At 39.8% G+C, this 22,048-nt stretch overlaps 1 protein-coding gene across 4 annotated transcripts in view; it reads right to left on the reverse strand.

The window, feature by feature from the left end:
* TMEFF1 (transmembrane protein with EGF like and two follistatin like domains 1) overlaps positions 1-22,048 on the reverse strand; it is a 312,349-nt gene that overhangs the window by 55,519 nt on the left and 234,782 nt on the right. For all 4 annotated transcript variants that reach the window (XM_068236701.1, XM_068236699.1, XM_068236698.1 and 1 more), the window contains exon 5: positions 13,700-13,796. In XM_068236701.1, the coding sequence (XP_068092802.1) occupies positions 13,700-13,796 (97 nt within the window). The remainder of the gene's footprint in view (positions 1-13,699; positions 13,797-22,048) is intronic.

Genomic DNA, 22,048 nt, shown 5'->3' on the forward strand with positions numbered 1-22,048 from the left:
TTAGTCGGAAATAAAATTCTATCGCTTAGGCGCCCTTGGGTGTCACAGCACTACCACTCAACATACTCCTCCTACTCCAGGGGAGTCTCAATACTTATTCATAAATCTATCCCGTTGCGGATAATAGACTCATGCTGTGATAGCCTGGGACGCTTTGTCTTACTTAATATTGAACTCTACGGCCTTGAGTATATTATTGCAGGAGTGTATATACCACCGCCAGTGAACAAGCAAACCCTATATGATATAATTACAAGATCCTCCAGGTGGCATGGTGACAGACTTATTATAATGGGCGACTTCAACCTAACTATGAACCCCGCAGTAGATAGAACTAGTAATTCCTCCAGAGATGGCACTGATTTAAAAACTTGGGCAGACAGTAATCACATGCATGACCTGTGGAGGTGGAAGCATCCTACAGAACAAGCCTTTACATGTTTTTCCGCGGCACATCACTCCATGTCCCGCATAGATTTAGCCTTTGCTACCCCTCCTGTATTACCTCAAGTACAATCTATTGATATTCTACCGTCAGGCATATCTGATCATGCTCCTGTCCTGCTTACAGTGACTATTTCTACTAAACCTAAGGACCGACTATGGAGAATATCACGCTTCTATATAAATGAACCTCTAATACAACCCCAAATATCTCAAGCTATACGGGACTACTGGGATACAAACTCTGGGTCCACTTCTGATCCAATCGTGTGGGACGCGGGGAAAGCGGTTATTCGAGGGCAATACATGACAGAACTTAAGACATATAAAACAAACTCTAGAGCACATATACTAAACCTTGAAAATAAGGCCAAAGAGGCTGAAAAGGTCTTCATACAATCTAACTCCCCGGAGTCCTGGAGATCCTGGCAGCAACTTATCAGAAAATGGAGGCTTGCTCAAATATCCCTAACTAAGAATACCATGCTGCACCAAACACAGCGTATTTTTGAGTTCGGAGACAAAAATAGCAAGCTGCTGGCCTGGCTGTCCAAGGACTCCAGTATACCTACAGCTATCCCTGCTATAACAGACCAGAACAATATTATTCAAACGAACCCAGAACACATAAATAAAGCTTTTTCTACCTTTTATAAAACCCTTTACTCCTCAAGAGCCCACTACTCCCCAGAAGAACTAAATATCTACCTGAATAACATAGATATGCCAACTCTCTCTGAGCAAAATAAAATAATCCTTGACAGACCAATATCCACTGAAGAAATTCAGGAAGCTATAGCTGAGCTAAAACCTAACAAAACTCCTGGATCAGATGGTTTTCCATCTGAATTTTATAAATGCTATACTGACATCCTAGCGCCTAAGCTGCGCCTTCTGTTTAACGAAGCTATAGAGGGACAACCCCTACCTGAGTCTTTCTCCGAAGCAATTATCATTCTCATTCTTAAACCCGGGAAAGACCCAACACAATGCGGATCCTACAGACCTATCTCACTACTTAATACAGATGCCAAGATCCTAGCCAAGGTGTTAGCAAACAGGGTTAAACCAGTGATAACTTCTCTAATCCATGGCGACCAATCTGGTTTTATGCCGAATAAAGGCACTGACATTAACCTGCGCAGGCTTTTCACTAACATCTCTTTATCCTCCTCGGTGCCCGGCCATCGGATAGTTGCCTCGCTGGACACCGAGAAGGCATTTGATTCAATAGAATGGCCTTATCTTTGGGAAATCCTGACCCGATATGGGTTCGGCGATAATTTTATCAAGTGGATCAAAGCCCTATATCAAACTCCTAAAGCAAAAATCCGCACTGGAAATAACATCTCTGAACCGTTCCAGCTGCAACGGGGTACCCGTCAGGGGTGCCCATTGTCCCCATACCTCTTTGCCCTTGCAATTGAGCCCATGGCTACTCTAATCCGCGATACCGAACAGATCCGTGGGATACCAGTGGGGTGTATTGAGGAAAAAATATCGCTATATGCAGACGATACCTTACTATATCTAAACGACTCAGAAAGCTCCCTGACCTCGGCCCTAGATATCATCACGACTTTTGGCTCATTTTCAGGCCTCAGGGTTAACCGAGATAAGTCTGTCATCATGCCACTGGACGGTTCTCAACCCCATACACCTTCTACCTTGCTACGATGGGTGTCCGAATTTCGATATTTGGGTATTCTAATAACAAACTCGATATGCGACTATACTAAACTTAATATTATGCCAGTTATGGAGGCCTTTCGGAGGAAATCCCAAACTTGGAAACATCTACCGCTCTCACTTATTGGGAAAATAAATATATTTAAAATGGTCTTCTTGCCTAAATTTTTATATGTATTCCGTAACTCCCCAGTTATGGTTCCCAAAAAATTCTTCAAAAATCTACATTCCCTAATCTCAACATTTATCTGGTCAGGCCAAACCCCTAAAATTGCCCTGACCACACTACAACTAGATATAAATCAAGGAGGTTTGGCACTTCCCAATATGCAACTATACTACTATGCAGCAATACTAGTCACAGCTAGATGGTGGATGTCCCAGGATAACTATAATCCTGCAGTGGTGTCGGAAGCGGCACGTTTGGGTTCTTACGAAAGACTGACTCTCCTGTTGTTTAGAGGGACTGCTAACGATGAGCGGTGTACTATCCCAATGCAAACAGTCTGTAAGGTCTGGTCTGCAGCCGTTAAATACTTGGGTATAGATAATCAACTCTCTCCACATACCCCTATATGGGATAACCCTAACCTACCACACTTTACCCAGATTCCAGACCCCAAAATATGGGCTAAGGCCGGAATCAAAAGCCTACAACATATTATTAAGGATGATGCACTATCCTCATTTAACATACTGAAACAAACATACTCACTTTCAAACAAGATGTTCTTCCGTTATTTACAGCTTCGGCATGCCTTCACGGCACAGTTCCCTGGCGGCGCTCCTGAACTGGTTGTGCACGATCTTGAAAATACCCTCCTGACCAAACACTTAGAAAAATCTTTATCAGTGATCTATTCGGTTCTTATGTCTAAAAACAATGAAAAAATCCTTCGGTGTCAGGAAAAATGGAACATAGACATTCCGGGCTTAGATAACACTGATTGGGAAGATATCCTAGAAGATTTTGTGAAAATTCCCATCTCAGCCCGGGATAGGTTAATTCAAGTCAAATTCTTGCACAGAGTATATCTTACCCCAATAAGAATGCACAACATCTGCAATGCAAATAGTCCGCTTTGCCAGAGGTGCTCTGCTGGAGACGGCACGTACTACCACATGTTTTGGAGCTGTGATAAAATTAAGACATTCTGGACGAATATATTTAATATTATAAATGAAATTCTTGATTCATACGTTGATTGTACACCAAAACTCGCACTATTGGGGCTGTTTGAAGAATCATCCTACAATAAATTTACACAATACCTAATCCGTATACTGTGTTTCTATGCACGGAAGGAGATACTGCGAGTATGGAAAGGAGATGCTTTACCGTCCATAAATATGTGGAAGCGTACCATTAACAGAACCCTTCCATTATATCAAATGACATATAAGAATCGTAACTGTCCATTAAGATTTTATAAAATATGGGCACCATGGTGTGATAACAGTAATACAACTGGATCGAGTATAGAACCTGATTAGTCTCATACTCCTCCTCCTAAGACATTAACCGGGATCATAAGCGCTGATACTGTCTGTGCAGTGGCCGGAGGGTGAGTTTGGAGCCAGCCCCTCTTCCCTTTCTTTTTCCTTCTTACTCTATTTCTCCTTTTTCATGCTTTCTCTGTCGTCTTCCCTTCTTCTTGTGGAGATACTGGTATTCTACACGTAACCTGTGGTTTATCATCACACTTTGAGATGCAACTACTTTGATACTTAATGACGGATTATAATATGTATTACCTCCAGTAATCAACACTATACAAAAGAAATGTAGGAACACTTGTTGCCATGACTTATGTATGTTACATCTCCCTTCCTGTATGTGTTTGGAATGTCAAACGTGATGATAATATGACTTTGTTATAACTCCCGGATGTGGGAGCACAGTATTTCCCTTACTGTATCTGTTCCTTTTTCATGTTAAAATAAAAATTGATTTGTTAAAAAAAAAAGAATTATTATTTGTTTATTTATTTAGATTGTTTTAAATTGGTCTTCTATTTTTTTAGGCCCTATATTTAAAAAAACAAAACAAAAAACTCACAAGAAATATGGCTTTGGTCAGGCTGACTTGCTTTGCTTTGATTTGCGTTTATCACTAATGGGTAAGTATAAAAGATTTGCTTATCTGTCTGCCTAGCTTGGCACTAAACAGAAGCAGTTATATTACTGCACATTCTGACTAATATGGTCATTGATATTTTATTCTGTCCATTCAATACCAATCTAATCTTAATTAGCTTAAGAAGTAATTGTCATGTATATACAAGGACATTAGCAGAATCGCAGTACTGACAGTATGTAATCTGCCAACATTCTTGGTATGCCAAAAAACACGTATAAAATAAATTAACTCCCAGATCAAAATCCCTGTTGCACACAGAAATGCCCAACTCTTAAATTCATAAGGCCTTGCAGACATGGGTTAATATTATAGCAGATGATTTTTGAGCAAACTGGGAACAAGAACAGGTAATATCTGCATTAGAAGACTTCATACGTCATCAGTTGATAGGATGAGATACTCAGCAAGGGTTTTGGGGTTAAAACTTTGGTCCACTCATATAATCTCATCGGATTAGGTTAAAGTTGAATTTTAAAGTACACCTGAACTAAGAGGGATATGGAGGCTGCCATATTTATTTTCTTATAAATAATACCAGTTGCATGGCTATGCTGCTGATCTTTCATGCACCAGTAGTGTCTGAATATTGCAGATGAAACACACATGCAGCTTATCCGGTTAGACTGCAGTCAGAAACATCTGATCTGCACTCTTGTTTGGGGGCTATAGCTAAATCTATTGGAAGCAGAGGTTTAGAAGGACAGCCAAGCAATCTCCATTTAAAAAAAAAAAAAAAAGGAAATAAAAATAAATATGGTAGCTTTCATATCACCCTTAATTCAATTGTACTCTAATGGTCATTTATCATTTGTCAACAGGAAGCAAATTTGGCCTTCTGCTTTAAGAACGTATTTGAAAGCAAAGCTTCAATCAAAGAAATTCACCTCAACAAGCCTAAGCATATAAGCCAGGGAAGGAAAGCAGGTGCAACTGGCAGAATTCTTAGGCAGCTCTGGCAAAAGACATTAAAACAGCCACTAATGCCAGATGATCTCAGGGAAAGTCCTTTTAACATATTACCCGCCAATGTTTCATCAGTAGGAGGCAGACTCCTGGCTTTAGCAAAGGTATGAGAAGACAATGGCCTCGATTCATCAACACTTAGCAAATTTGTTAACAACAGTTTGGTAAAATACCGAATTTGTTAACTTCATTTCAGGATTCATCAAAGTTATCTACAGCTGTTAGCGAACATTCGTTAACGATTCGGTAACGATTCGCTAAAACGGAAGAAAGTGCAATTCATGAAAAAGAAAGTGGGCGTGGTTTAGCGTTACATTTAGGATTAGTTATCTCCATCCCTGCTCTGTCGTTATTCCTGTCAGATCATTGCTGACAGAGAAGATGGAGCCATTTGAAGTGGTTATGTATCAGCTGAGAGTGATTCAAAGGCGCAGAAGGGCAGGAATAAGGTCTGCAACCATATACATTTGTAAGAGAATAGATTTATTTGCTATAACAGGACATCTGCATTTCTCTTGAATCATCTTGTAAGAGAACACAGGCAGTGTCAAGGTTAACTAATTTGCTAGCTGCACTATAATTTTTTAGAAAAGGCTCCTATCAAATTGTGGGATTGTCCCAACCACTTTCAGAATCCTGGTCCAGGTGTTAAGCCCTATTCAGAATGTTGCTACGTAGTGCTCAAAGGACTGCCTTTTACCCACAATTGCATGGGAATCTTATGGCCTTGTGTTAAATTACCGCTGTAAAATGGAAATATCGACACGTTACCGAATGGTTACCGAATTGTTATCGAATTCACACCGAATGCCGAAAAACCTTGATGAATACAACTAGAAATCGCTAAACTTCGAATTCGGTAATTTAACAAACTGGAAAAAGTTATCTCAAAGACAATGATGAATCGAGGCCAATGTCTCAGATCTCTGGATACTAAACATAATCTCCAAGGAACATATTTTGAAGTTCAAACCACCCAACAACCATGTATCAATCCATCAAAATGCTTATCTCAAATGAATTAACACTGAACCAGTATGTAAAAGAGGGAAAGGAGTTTACTCTCCAATCTTTTTAGTGTCAATAGATTCATAATGGAGTCACTCCAGATGATTGTCTGTTGAGTCATCCAAACAACTTTCTAATATCCATAGATCTGAAATATGCATATTTGTATGCACCAATTCAATGGACTTTCGAAACCTTGCTGTTTCAAATTCAGAGCATTACCTTCTGGTTTTTCTACATCTCCTTGCACCCTTACCAAAATTCTGCAAGCAGTCATCTCACTCCTACGACTAATGGTGGCCACACACCATACAATGTTTGTGTAAAGCCTGGCAGATCTCTCGTCTTCCTTCAGCCTCTATACCCCAATCTAATACAACGCTCTTCATCTATACGCCAAGGCCCCCCCCCCCCCCCCCGTGAACGGGAGACCAGAACGCCTACCCGACTATGCTTACCCCACAGGACTTCAGCGTGCAAGGTATAGAGACTGAGGCCGGGGAGACCAGAGTACTACCAGAGTCCGCTAATGAAGATAAATGTTACTTGATAATATCAGGAAATAGCGCAGGATGTACATGTGGAGGAGACAACTCAGATCACAGCCGGAGTACTAGACTAGAGACAGGGAGGAAGGTTGCTCACAGTGACCGCAGCTCTGAGCTTCCGTTAACCGCCACAATAAACAAGACCAGGAAGGTTGCTTAGAGCGACCTTAGCTCTGAGCTTTTGTTGTCCGCCACACTGTATAAGATAAAGACAGACAGAAAGGAATGTTTGTCAATCTAATCGTTACCTCAGCGATGGCAAACATCCACACAGGCCAAACGAGACAGAACAAGAAGGAGCGTAACTAATAGCAACCGCTGCTATAGTCATGTCCACAGGATCAGGACTAGCAGGAGTGGTAGCCAATCACTACCGCAGGGATGGCTGGGTCCAGGCCAGCAGGAATGGAAGGACTTAGACATGCACAGGATCAGAACTAGCAGGAGCGCTAGCCAATCACTACTGCAGTGACCGCTGCGTCAAGGCTAGCAGGACTGGAAGGACTTTGCTGTTTGCCCACGCAGGAAGCCTGGAACAGCAACTGTCCACAAGGAAGCAAGACAAGGTAAATACAATAGAGACATGGGACCCAGCCACCAGCTATGGCAAAGATGAAAGCTATGACAGGCAAAGTGTCAAGGAAGGAAGAGGCTTTTATATGGACATCAACCAATGAGAGCAGAAATGCAAACTCCAACACAGCTGAATGGTAATCACTCAATCCTGTGTTACTCTGATTGAAGACTGCAGGCTGATTGCAGATGGCTAGGACACTCATTATAAATGCATGCAATATTTTGCAGCAACATGCGTGCAGGAAATCTAGCACTGTCTGGCTGCAGCTCAGTTGCAACAAGCCATAGGTGGATTCATGACAGCATCCTGAGCTGCTCTGAACTGCAGAGTGATTGCAGGTGACAATGACACTCATTGTGAATGCAAGCAAAACCATGCATCAGTATGCATACAGAGAAATCAGAATTGCCTGGTTGCAGTTCAGCTGCAACTAACAGGGCAGAGATCATGACAGTTTGACATTTCTTTTTAATTTGAGAATTACAATTATTTTTTTTCGATTTGACTGTAACATTTGTAACAAAAAATTTTGATAATAAAAAATGGAAAATTCAGTCCGCTTTCTCGCTGTTCAACCGATTATTGTTTATAGAATAGTCATAAAATTGAACTTTCTTTTTGTATTTTGTGGCAACCTTAAAGGATACCCGAAGTTATGTGTGACATTATGAGATAAACATGGGTATGTACAGTGCCAAGCACACTAATAACTATGCTGTGTTCACTTTTTTCTTTCTCTGTCTGAAAGAGTTAAATATCAGGTATGTAGGTGGCTGACTCAGTCCTGACTCAGACAGGAAATGACTACAGTGTGACTCTCACTGATAAGAAATTCCAACTATAAAACTCTTTCCTAGCAGAAAATGGCTTCTGAGAGCAGGAAAGATACAAAAAGGGTCAATAGTTCATAGATTTTAGCTCTGGCATACTTCAATGAAAGCAAAAACAATAAAACTGTTAAAACGTAAAAAAGTAGATTTACAGTAAACATAAAATAAAATTGTGGAATATCTTATAAAGTCATTTTTAGGAGAAGGAAGATAGATACAATCGTTTATTTCATTAGCTTATTTTTGCTTCGGGTGTCCTTTAACCACTTCAGCCTACAGGTGTTTTCACCTTCAGGACGGAAACAATTTTCCCCTGTCAGCACTACTCCCATTCATGCGCCAGTAACTATTCATCACACATAAATGATCTATAGCTTGTTTTGTTTTTTTGTCACAAATTAGCTTTTAGCGAGCGATACTTGAGTGATACTTTAGAAGTGATTTAATGATACTATTTTTTCTTATAAAAAAATCTGTGGTGGGTAATTTAATTTATCACCACTAGATAGCGTTAGAAACACTTCCTGGTTTGTCCATTCACTACAGGCACTGCAATTGGTTTGGGAAAGCCATGCTACCCTTCCCAAACCGCCGACACAGAAATACCACATGCGTGCACCGCCACTTAAACACTGGATGCAGATACACGTCCAGTTAGACTTGAGCGGCGTCTATCTGGACGAGAATACTTTTATGATAGTTAAAGTGGACCTGAACTCAGAAGGTCCTCTCTGCTCTAAAATATACACAACAGAATAATAACCTTTAAACTAAACATTTCTTTGTTACACCTGATACAAATCCTAAAATAAATCTGCACTGTTTCTACTTCCTGGTTCATGAAGGTGAGAGATCAAATTACAACTTGTGATTGGACACAAATGAGGGGGAATTAAACAGGCTAAACTATCTAAATACATACACCCTGTATGTTTTCCTTCTTTCATGTGGAAGAGTTCAGGTTCACTTTAAGGGGCACATGAATTTACCACTTTTAGACAACATTCTAATCCTCTCCAGCTCCAACAATTTATTAATAGAGCATAAAGAACTTGTTTTGTCGATTTTACAGCACTTCGGAAAAAGTCAACTAGTCCCCTCAAGATCTACAATTTACCTAAGAACAAGATTCAACACTGTGCCAAACAGAGTAACACTGCCAGAAGAAATGATTCTCAAGATTATACAATTCATATCCTTGGCTAAATAATCTCACCAAATAACAACAAGATCTTGTATATGTCTCATGGGGACACTCACCGCAACTATTCCCATGGTGAAATGGGCTTGTTTTCATGTACGAACTTTCCAACTAAATTTCCTGAAGCAATGGAACAAAACCAACCTTCAACAGAAAATTTACAAATCGACACAAAGATTCCACTAACTTGTTGGTGCCACGGTACCATGGTACTCATCAGGGAAGCTCCTCTCTATGCATTTTGTCCCACAGTACTCATTAGGGAAGCCCCTTATGAGTCCCGTGGGATGAAACGCATAGGGCAGAGCTTAGAGGACGGAGTTTGCAGGAGGCTGGTAGCTACCTGGGAATACTGATTTTATATGCACATAAGTTTTACTACAATGTGAGTGCGAGTTTATAACTTTTATGATTAAATAACTTTTATTATTAAGGCAGTGGATTTTTATAGCTTTTATATGTGGGATGAAAACTTTTTATTGTGCGCTGTGCAGGAGTTTGGGTGCATTAAGCTCTTATTCTTTAAATATTTCTGTGTATAACTGCTGTTTACTACCTTATTTTGTAAATCAGGCCCTAGGTAATGTAGGTGGTGAAATTATGCATATCGGATAATAAGGTTACATCCTAAAACCATGGTGTTAACTTTGCTCTAATGCTAAAGACTCTCATTTCGAGGCTTACGTTAGTGACGTATAGATTACACATTGCCTGGAATCATAAGAACCAATTACTGAATCAGAAAACACAAAAGGCAAGAAATGCGGCAGGAAGGTTCAGTCAGATGTTTTACTACATACAGACCTGAATCAAGATAAATGAAAGTAAGCGCAACTGTTTGTAACATTTCATGTCAATCAGGCGGGTGTGTGTGAGGACTCTTGTCAGAGTTTACAGTTACATTTGCATCCATGATTATTTCTATATCTAACAATGACTGATCTGAGAATGGAATGATTATCTAATTTTAAGATCTGATTTAGCTATGATGTGACCACGATTCAATTAGCTTTAGTGCTCTGGGATGTTGCTCTGACAGTCTCATTTGTCTTCAGCCAGTCTGAAGCCACCAATCGCTTATTATTACTAACGTTACTGCTGTCTATCATGTTAGCAAAGAACTGTGGTAAAGGTTGCTTTCCTACCATGTAAATAGTAAAATCTGTCCCTGGGCTGATACCATAACTCACTGTAGTCATTGCCTAAAGTAAACAGAAGCGCTAAATGAAAATGGAGTATGAGACTTAGATAAAGGCAGGATTCACACTTATTGCAGAAAACTGAACATTTTTCAGGTGCATTTTTTTCACATTTGTATGTGAATATTTAAATGTTTTTTTTTTTTCAGAAAAGGTTAAGGGCCCGTTTCCGCTACTGCGGAATTCACAGCGGTTTTTCACATGAAATTCCAGCAGGGTAACTCTGCCTATTTCTTCAATAGGCTTGTCATCTAAATTGCATTTCAGACAGCATGCTGCAGTTTACCGCAGCACAGATGCGAATTCCTATAGGCATGCATGGCAGTGATTCAGGTGGAACTTCACACAAGCACGAGTGCCTCAACCAATTCGGAAACTGATGCAGCACCCCAGTGGAAATAGGCCCTAATGAGTCAATGGAAAATCGTATGTTACGTGCAAATCTGCAAGAAGTACATCTTTTCATTGCTGTGTAGAACAGACCAGAGGCACCAACAGAATAAAAACAAGCAGTAAAACATTTAAAAATGCTTAGGAGGTAGTGGTAGACTTACCTCCTTCAAGCAGGCACATGCAACTGTCTATTCAAACAAAAATTAATTTATTGGCATACTCCAGGGGGTTTGCAACGCATTTCACAGGATTAGACCTGCTTCCTCAGGCAATAAAAATAGGAGCACACAACAGTATTCGGTCCGGGTAACACCTGGCACCTCAGTGTTACCTGGACCGAATACTGTTGTGTGATCCTATTTTATTGCCTGAGGAAGCAGGTCTAATCCTGTGAAACGCGTTGCAAACCCCCTGGTGTATGCCAATAAATTAATTTTTGTTTGGATAGTTTCATGTGTCTGCTTGAAGGAGTCCACCACTACCTCCTAAGCATTTTTAAACGTTTTACTGCTTGTTTTTATTCTGTTGGTGCCTCTGGTCCGTTCTACACAGCAATTAATATCCACCCTTGGTGGAGGGGGATACCCCTTTTTCCTATCTACAGAAAGCCACTTTTTATTCCTGAGTGAGGACAGGTTTAATCTACTCACCTGCCTTTACAGTGGTTGCCTGGAGGTAACCCTGGTTTGTAAGTATATTTTGTACTCTCTTTCATAACCTCATCTTGTTCAAACTTACTACACTATATTGGGCTCTCAGTTTCTCTTTTTAGATACATCTTTTCATGTATGCGCAAACACCAATTTTAGAAGAAGTGCAATTCTCCATTAACTTTCCTTACATGTGCAGTAAACGTGTCTTGACACATTTGCAGAACGCACACAAATTTTAATAAGCGTGAGCCCTGCCTAAGATCATTTGTCTGTGTGGTGATAATAGCAGGAGTGGGGCAAATCTATTCTTTCAGATGTATATCATAACCTATATTGCACCACTGTCAAGTCTATTCAGCATTCCTTCAGAATAAACAGCATTTATTTATAAAGCCCACAGGAGCTAACATTTCTCAGCTTATAAAAAAATGATGGTAGTTTGCTATTGATTGAAAACACAACATGCAGGCATGGTTTTAGGTAAACAGGGCCCTGAGCAAAACTGAATGGGGAGGCTCCTTACATATTTATACTGTACTGACAATAAACTTGTGACCTTCACAGTCCCAGACTTGTGGGGCACCCTAAGGAGCTCGGGACCTTGGGAAATTGCCCATTTTGATCCTATAGAAGCACCAGCCTTGGCAACATGGTTGGAGCCTACCATGAATAACACACACTTCAGAAAAGTAACACAGACAACACAAAAAGATACAAACTGTCAAAAAATATGCCCAGAAATAGGTGCAGCGTACCATTTATCATTCCATCTGTAACTTTATTAGTATAATTCCAGCAATATATGCACCATTTCATGGAATTCAAATAATGACCACTCAGGCATTAGTTTAAACATTTATGAATTATTTATGAAGTGTTAACCCATTATGATGCAGCTCCTAAAACAATTTGTCACACAAATATAATTTTTGTTGTAATGTTTCTAATATAATCCGATGCAGATTAATTAACAATTTCAAAATGCATACATCAGTTATTACAGAGCCATTTTTTCCCCACTATTCTTTTCGGTATCAGACGGCAAACTGGTCCACTGATGCTGGTTTATGGGGAGCAGAGAAAAAAGGATATGAAAACTACCATTTGAGTCAGTTTCTAACTTTCCCTCAGCATTTAATCTGCAGTCTTTATCGAGAATAAAAGCTTTTATTGAGAGCCTCACTTAATAGTGACTGGACCATTACATCTATCATGCCTCTGACACAAAAGGGATGTCTCTGTGTAATGGAGAATGCTGGTTTACTGTGTCACACTGACCATAATTATAGATTTTTCAAAGTGTTTTCTTCACTATTAGATAGCCACAAACACACTGGGGAATAGTAAAAAGGCAGCATGTCTTCACTGTATTTCAGAAATGTATTTCTAACAGCTAGTTTTGTTGAAGAATGACTTTCATATATTTATAATTGGTGCTCAGCAGGCATAGAGGCAATAGGCTGTATTTATGTGTGTGCTGTTGTATCTTAAACATGAAGCAAGTTAGGTCATGCATGCACTCAGTGCTAATTCCAGCTATGCACGTCATTAAAGAAATAAAGCACCTTTTATTTGTATCGCTTTCCCTGTTGTGGAGCTAACAGACAGTGGAAGTGTTATTTATAAAGTTGTGAAGAAGCTCTTCTGAGGAGCAGCCTCACCACATTTAGCTCAGTGAAGAAGGGGAAGGCAGGGGATTTCCTTTGGTACTTGTGCTGTAGGTGAACTCTAAGTTGTTTACTTGAGATAATTTAAAACTTAGAGGGGCCATGCATGCGCAGAAGAGCCCACTGGCGTGATGGAGCCAGATTACCAGGACCGATACAAGGAGAACAGAGGCACTCAGGAAGACGGCAAGGGACACATTGCTGCTCGTGGGGCTGGATGAAACCCCGGGTGAGTATCAAATCTTTTGATTTGCCTATCTCAGGTACACTTTAATAATAGCTACAATGGTAAGGTAATTATATTGAATTAATTTCACAAAAAACTCCCACCACCACGTGAAGACTAATCATAAGCAGATTGTACTCTGGGTAAAGTATGTTGCTCACCCTACATCTTCATCATCTTCAACACACTCAGCCCCAAACTTGCAAGCTCCACATCTGGGATGTTTCCTGTGAACCTCAGTTCCAGATCCTTCATATTCTGCAATGAAAAAATAATTTTTTGTGATAACAATACATAACCAAAAATACAAACACAATCTAAGTATATCAAAAAGAAACTTAAAGGAAATTGCACTCTTACTAATGAAAAAGTACAGACTACCCAGCAAGCTCATGGAGAACCAGCAGTCACTGGCGTGTGTAAGGGGCTACAAATGAATATTCACAAATACCTTGTTTTAAAAAGGCAAACTTTTGTTTTAAATAAAAAGTAACAATTCCTGTAATCACACAAGGGTATTGTGTTTTACAGAGGCCCATTCACACTATACGAAGCGCACAAACATGATCAATCAGTTTCCTCTAGAAAATCAATGAACACAGCTGGAAATTGTTCTCTTGGCGTACGAGAGGAATCGGCGCAGGAGACTTGGGCGCAGGATACAGCCGGTATATGGCTGATCCTGCTAGCGCACAAGTCCCAGGCGTGTTAAATACTATTCCCCCTCCAGGCCGCCATGGATGGTGGGGAATGAAATAATTCGGCTTCCAGCAATTGCTGGAAACCGAATTATTGTGTTTTAAAAGTAACTTCAGCTCCGTCTTCTGACGGCGCCAAAGTTACTCCCTGTGGGCGCCGTAATTCCTATTACGGCCTATGGTGGCGCCAGCTGCGCCCAAGTCTCCTACGCTGGATTCACTGTGTTCGGTTCTCTTGATGACTTTGTGGGCTCACTCAGGATCACTCACAATGTAATATTCAGTGTTTCTCATCATATTATTAAATCATTTCAAAGTTTGTACTGATGATTTGCTCCACTCCCCAAAGATAAATTCTGTATAGTAGTACGGGAACATCTACTGTCCCCACATTATGGGCACAAGTCTGGCACCTCATATGGATATAGATGTTGGGAATGAAGCTGAGTAGCAGTGATTTTTTTTAAATAGTTTCTGATAAAATTGAACATTTTCCAGTAATAATTAAGACAAGTGAGAGTAGGAAATATGTGCCATAATTTCTAATCTACCTGAAGTTAGGTTGTAATGACCCCAGAAGATAAAGACACCAATTGAGGGGTAACTGGGTGATGCATTGTTATTGGAGGAGCACCTGTGTGGTGTGCTAAGCATGCTGGGGCAAAAATGGGCATGGTCGTGCAGATCAAATAATGTATTGGAAACGTCAATGCACTTTCCTCCCATACTTAAGCAGAGGCCACATGCCCCTCCCCCCCCCAAAAAAAAAACAACAACAACATAGTTTTGCAGCATTTTACCTAAAACAACATAACTAGGCAGCATGTACACCCAGACATCATATTTAAGCAGTATGTTCCCACAGGTAACATGTCTAGGCAACAGATTTCCCCAAGGTAAGTAGTAGGTAGTTTGCCCCCATTCGTTTTAAAATCGAAAAATACACAAACTCAAACATACCATACTTACCTTTTAGCTCACTTACTTCCTGCAGTCTCCCTGTCTTTAACAGCAACAACTATCCCCCAAGTGCCAGGTCAGTCTACAATGAAATGCCCAGTGATGCGCCATATCACACCACATCCCCTAAGACTGGCATGGTCTGCAGAGGATGTTGTCTTCTGCCTGGCCACACAAAGTGAATTTAGGGCACCACTGCTAAGGATTCAGGTTATGGGTCCCAGCAATGCTACTGAGTAGGAAAATTGTAACTTGATACTAGCAGTTTTAGTGTTTTTTCTTTGACTGCTTTAAATTACTTTTAATCTAGTGCCTGTTTACTTATACTTCATCAGTATCAAAATATTACTTTGGTTTGCAGTCTACAACCAGCTTTAGATTTTACCCTACATCCATCAGATTTCAATTCCATTGTAACAACATTACAGTGGAATCTTGGTTTGCGAGCATAATTTGTTGCGGAAACTTTGAGGATTTCACAGACATGTGACATTCTACAGTCCCTAAACTTAAATGAAGGACAATCCTGCAGCGTCAAAGAAAAGAACCATTGGCTCAGTTGTGATCACGTATACGTTCTGTGCTTTTATATCAAGAAGCTGCTTGCTTATTAAGTCAAACTTTCATAACATTTTTTGCTTGTCTTGCAAAGTGCTCTTAAAGTGAACCCGATGTGAAAATAAACGGATGAGATAAACATTTGTACTTACCCTCCTACTGCTAAAAATTACCTTTTTAGATATCTCATGGTTTTATTTTAGATTTATACATTTACAAAGAAGATTGAATGTTTTGTTGTCTCTAATCAGTGGCAGCCTTATTCAGTGTCCCTAAATGAAAATACATTAACTATTGACCTTTTTCTATCGCTCCCTGCTCTCAGAAGTTATATTCTGCCAGGAATTTTTTTATGGCTGTAATTTGCTTATCAGTGATGTTTACTATATTGCCAACAAGGTACCAACAAGACAGAAGCTGTCACTTTCATGCCTAGAAATTAACTCTTTCAGGCAGCAAAATAAAACAAGCAAAACAATGTTTTGAACTGTACATACACATGTTTATCTCATCATGTCACATGTGGCCTCAGGTAACTAAATTACCTTACTTGTATTCTATGGTTTTACTGTACTATGGAATACTTCTTGCGTGACTGCCTTCCTCTTTTCCCCTTGAGTCAAAAACAACATGCACAGAAGGTACAATTTCAGCAACTATGAATACTGTCCTTGTTTTACTGTAGTGAGACTGGATTTCATGACAAGGTATGTGGCTGTACATCTATAGAATGCTATGGATCACAAATGTCTATTAGTAAATGGGGCTGACCATGTGGCCATATAAGGGAGCCCATTCCACTCAGCACTTCCTCTCAGCAGTTCAATTAAGTTTTCTGCCACAGTGTTTTCATATGAGTGAAAAAGAGAGAATATTTTTCTTAACAGAAATGGAGCTTACCTTAAAATATTATGCATGGCTGCCAGTAATTAATGTACATCTGCTTCTGCTTTGAACAGGCTGTGAGGCTCCACACTGATGGTCTGATAACCCTGTTAGGGGGCGCCTCCCCTGTAAACTTATAGTTATGGTAATGCTTAATGCTAGTTGATGCAGGATGTCTAATGAATAATAAAGAATACCCTTGTGTATTTGTGGTGCATACAAGAAATCAATATTCTAAGCTCTGCGGAACCACAAACTAGAATTATTAGCAAAGTAAATGAATCTCTGGATGGAAATTTATCTCAGAATGAATGAAGCTTTATTTTCCAACACAGGTGGCAGGAGTACACAAGAAGCAAGTGAAGCTATAGACCGTAATACATATTTTAGCAGTAATTTGCTTGCTAATAATAAATACCATCTGGAAATGCACTGGAATGTAAACCCATAAAAAGGACTATCTGGGAGAAACCAAGTTACATAGTTGTAGCCATGTTAGCGCACTTGTAGCATCAAAACATAGTTTGAGCGCCAGATTTAATACTTTTTTCATCAGCACTAACAGTATTTTCTTGAAGGATAAGCTTTCTGGAGTGAAAACCATCAGATACTGAGCACACAGTTTCAACTCCTGAATTTCTACATAATTGACATACAAAACATAACATACAGAACTCAACTTCTTTTTTTGATAAAAACAATAAAAGAATGATGGTTGTGTACATCAAACACAGCTGTTTTTCTGGGATGCACGTACTACAGGGTACCTTTATGTGCTACTTTTCAAACTATGCCATAAGCTCTGCAGCATCTATTTGCAATGTGCCCTCTGCACTATTTGGCCAGTTTTACACTTGTTTTTTGCATTGCGATGCTCCTGCCACATCGCTGAGCAACGCAAAATACCTCACTCACATGACCCTGGGGCAGAGTGAGCCAATAGGGTCATATGCATAGCGCTGCCCCCTGCTAAGTGAAGTGCTCTCTGCTAGGCAGGAAGTACATCACTGGGATTTCCTTCGGTCTGCACATGGGTACTGCAACACACTGCGCTGTAGTTTACACTCTCTGCTGCCCATAGACTTCCATTAATTAAAGACCCGTGCATTAAGTTTGGTGCTTGTGATAAAATGCTGCTGCCCTTGCGTCAGCTCGGATACCTCTGGTGCACTGCAATTGCTTGCAATAAGTGTGAACGTCTTCATAGACTTTTATTGCTTTTACAGCCCCTTGCGGTAAAATATGGTAGCGCAATGCAGGAATTACCTGCAAGTGTACAAGGGCTCTCAGAGAACTGGAAGCTAATGTAAGGTCTGTTCTCATCTCTTCCTGTACATTACAATGTTGGGTATGGCCAACAACGGTGGATTATATATGACAGGGGGATATGTGAAGATGGGGCTAACTTCAACTCCCTACTCCCTACTTTCAGTGCATCAGAGGAAAAATATTACAAGTAGGATCTAGAGTGTCATCAGCACTATTATAAAGATTCAAGCACCACATGGAGATTTGCTGGAGACTCATTCAGTTAAAAGTATTGATAGGCTAACGCAGGTGGATAATATATTTACAAGAAAGAGTGCTAAAAGTTACCAAGGGAAAAAAAAATTGTCAAGGACAAGGCTTCCTCCCCATAATGTTGCCCAGGAGGAAGTGGGGGTAACTACAGATGAAATCTGGTATGCCCCTTTAATAATGACATGGACATTGGTACTAGTTAGGCAAAAATGATTTTGCTAGTACTAGTCTGCATGGGAGACAATGGGTTGGAAAGGGGGTCAAACTGATTTTTTAATAACAAAAACAGGTAAAGAGATAAGAAAGCAGTAGGCAATATGATGTGCATAATGTGTAAGAAAGAAAACTCTGCAAACTTAACAGAAATTACCCATTAATACACTTAAAAATTGCATTCCAGGGCAGGAAATGTTTAAGGTTCAGCACATAGTTTTAATGTACCAGCCAAATTAGTACTTGCGCTGGCACTACAAGCGTCACATTTCTACAGTAGTTGAATCATCTAGTAAAGTATGATGCATGCTTATAGTTTTACTTGCATGAGTTTTTGGTGGGGTAAATGAACAGACACACGGGGTTCAGATATCATGTAGCCAAACCCCACATAGCCACTAAAAGAGTTAGCCGTAAATGGAGGTGGGAAGGTTAGTGTTAGGTGTAGGTAGGCGTGAGTTAGTGTTAGGAGTAGGTGAGGGAAGGTTAGTGTATAGGCATATATAGGAAAGGGTTAGGCCCCGTTTACACTTAATCAGTTGCTGTGCGTTAGTACGGGTTGGTACACGTTAGTAGGCGTTTTTTACATAGCAGTGCATTGTGACAAAGATTTCAGTTAAAACGCTTTAAAGAGGAACTCCAGTGAAAATAATTTAATATAAAAAGGTGCTTAATTTTTACAATAATTATGTATACATGATTTAGTCAGAGTTTGCTCATTGTAAAATCTTTCCTCTCCCAGATTCACATTCTGACATGTATTACATGGTGACATTGTTACTGTGGGCAGATTATGTAGCTGTTCTGGCTTTAACAGACAGCTATAAACAGCCATTTCCTGTGTGTGTCATTGTTACATTGTGGCAGTTTGCCCAGAGTACCGTACGGTACCAGAGCCTCTTGTGGGAGGGGTTTCAGCACAAAATCAGTCATACAGCGCCCCCTGATGGTCTGTTTGTGAAAATCATTATATTTTTCATGTAAAAGTGGGTATCAGCTACTGATTGGGATAAAGTTCAATTCTTGGTCGGAGTTTCTCTTTAAGTGTGAAAGGTGCCGTAGGAAAACATGGGCATTACAGTTTTCTTTCTGTTTTAACTGAAAGCAACTGATTAAGTGTAAAAGGGCCCTTAGCATGTGAATTAGGTTACAGTGGTAGATATTAAAATCTTGGTAACATAACTGATAATTTACTAGCAGTTTAATCAGACGCCAACATTTCCAGATGCCATTACTTAATGTTCACAAGAGAAGACTATGCTACATACACATATCTATGTGTATACAAGGTGACAGCAGCTTCCAGCTGAAACTTGATTTGCAGGGAAACCTGGAGTCAGTGGTATACAGTATTGAGGTTGCAATATGGATAGTGTAATGGTTAAGGGCTCTGCCTCTGATGTAGGAACCTGGGTTCAAATCCTGGCTCTTCCTACTCAGTAAGCCAGCACCTATTCAGTAAGGAGTTCATTGGGCAAGACTCCCTAACACTGCTACTGCCTACTGAGTGCGCTCTTGTGGCTGCCTCGCAAGCGCTTTGAGTCCGACAGGAGAAAGGCGCTATACAAAAAAAGGAATTATTATAATTTTCCTTTAAAAAAACTGCCCGTTTTTCATTCTGGTCTTTGATGTCTGTACTTTCTGAGCCACACATTTTCACATGCACATAGTGACCACATACTTGATATAGATTGCTTGATCAGCATATTCCTTCTGCATCACTGACTCAGAAAGAACTATAGACAAAAAGAATTTGCCTGCTAGATGAGTAGCATTTTTCTTAAAGGAAATAAAAAAACAACAACCTCCACTCTAATTGGTCTGCTGCTACCCACTATAATATACAGCAAGCTGGGATGCACTATATATTGCTGCACCTTCCTTTCATGGGGAGCATGAAACTTTTTTTTTTAGCAAGTTTTTGTACTTTGTTTTTTTACCTTTGGGGGGTGTTGGACCAGACAAGATAGCCTTTTCTTGCTATGCACATCAATGAGCCTAGGGGTCCTGGTGATGGTTCACTTGGCGTTCCTTTTTTGGACCACTTCTGGTAGATACTAACTACTGTATTCTTGGAACACTGCACAAAACTTGCTATTTTGCTATTTCTGCCCCTGAGTATTTTCAAAAAAGGCATCACAATTTGTCATGTGACTCTGATGCTTCCTCCTTCCAAGCCGTGTGAAGCACAGCATGAACTGCAAGTGAACTTTTGTGACCCTGTTCACTTTTTCAGGTGCTGAATTGTTGAGTGTGGGAGAATATAGGATTCCAAATTTGAACACCAACACTATTCAGACCTTCGTGCTTGCCCTTTTTTCCAGCATCCAACACATTGCGTTCAATAACTGTCCGTTTTCCTACTATCTTATATATCTCTTGTCAGATGCCTTGTAATAAGATAACCAATGTCATTTAACCTCTGTCAGTGGTTTTATTGCTGTGGCTGATTGGCAAATTCCACCTTAACCATTATGTTGATAATAGCAATACAGATCATAATTTTCCTCTATTCATATCGTTTTCTCTATTAAACTGAATTATGAACTGCACAATGAGGAATATAAAAGGTCTGACATAGTAATGTTAATTCTGTTGGTATTGTCATTGGGGGTTAGAATAAAAAGACTGTCACTGCTGGGCCCTTTGCTTTTCAAAGCAATGTCAGTGTTTTGACCAGCACAGTTCCATAAATGATTACGCCCCACACCAGCCAATTACTGTCAGGATTCCCATATGTCTCGCAGTAAAGGCTGTAATTTTTGTGTTGACACTTCAGTCCACTTCTTCCGACAATGTGATAATTTAGTGACTGTGTATGCAGTATGATGCTTTCTGCATTTGTTTAAGCACATCTTTTTGTATAAGGTCTGCAGATGATGTTAGCCTCATATAAATTGTTATGTTCACATTGATGGCAAAATTATATATCCATTGCCCTATGGTAATGTTTGTTATGGACTACTGCGCTCTCTCTCTCTTTTTAAAATCAAAGCCATAGTATAACATAATTCCTCTGCTCTTTACACCAGATGAATTTTGAATGAAGCTGAAATTGCCGTACAGAAAAGAAATGTTAACTAAAAGACGCCAATCGTGATGTCTTTTCATACTGCACAACGTTGAAAAACATATGCTTTTTAATTTACTGGCATGTGCTGTAAAGTACTGAGTATAATTATAGGTAAGCATGTATTTAAATATGAACAGTATACTGTATATGTAAACTAGGCAGAAAGAAAGGAGTGGGGTTTCAATTTGAAATGATAGTGCTAGGCACTAGGATAGTCACATGGGTACAGGAGACAGCAAAAACCAAAACTGCATTTGTAGGCGCTAGTGATTTGAAAAGCTAGTGCTAATGCAACACTATGGGCCTGATTCACAAAGCGGTGCTAACAGTTAGCACGCTGGTGAAAAGCCCTTTATCATGCCTAAACTCAGTTTAGGCATGATAAGTTTAGGGCCTATATGCAATTCACTTTTTCACCTGAGTTTTCTCCTAGGTGATATTTTTAAATTTGTCAATAAAATGTCTTTTAAGCCACCAGCAAGCAAGAAAATACTCCAAATAATTTCGATAATACTTTTGCACTTACTTCTCAGTACTTTTTCAGTTGAAAAATGCTGGGAAATTATTTAAAATAGAAGATGAAAAATTATCTCCTAGGAGAA

Source organism: Hyperolius riggenbachi, chromosome 5 (genome assembly GCF_040937935.1).
Source record: "Hyperolius riggenbachi isolate aHypRig1 chromosome 5, aHypRig1.pri, whole genome shotgun sequence".
NCBI lineage: Eukaryota > Metazoa > Chordata > Amphibia > Anura > Hyperoliidae > Hyperolius > Hyperolius riggenbachi.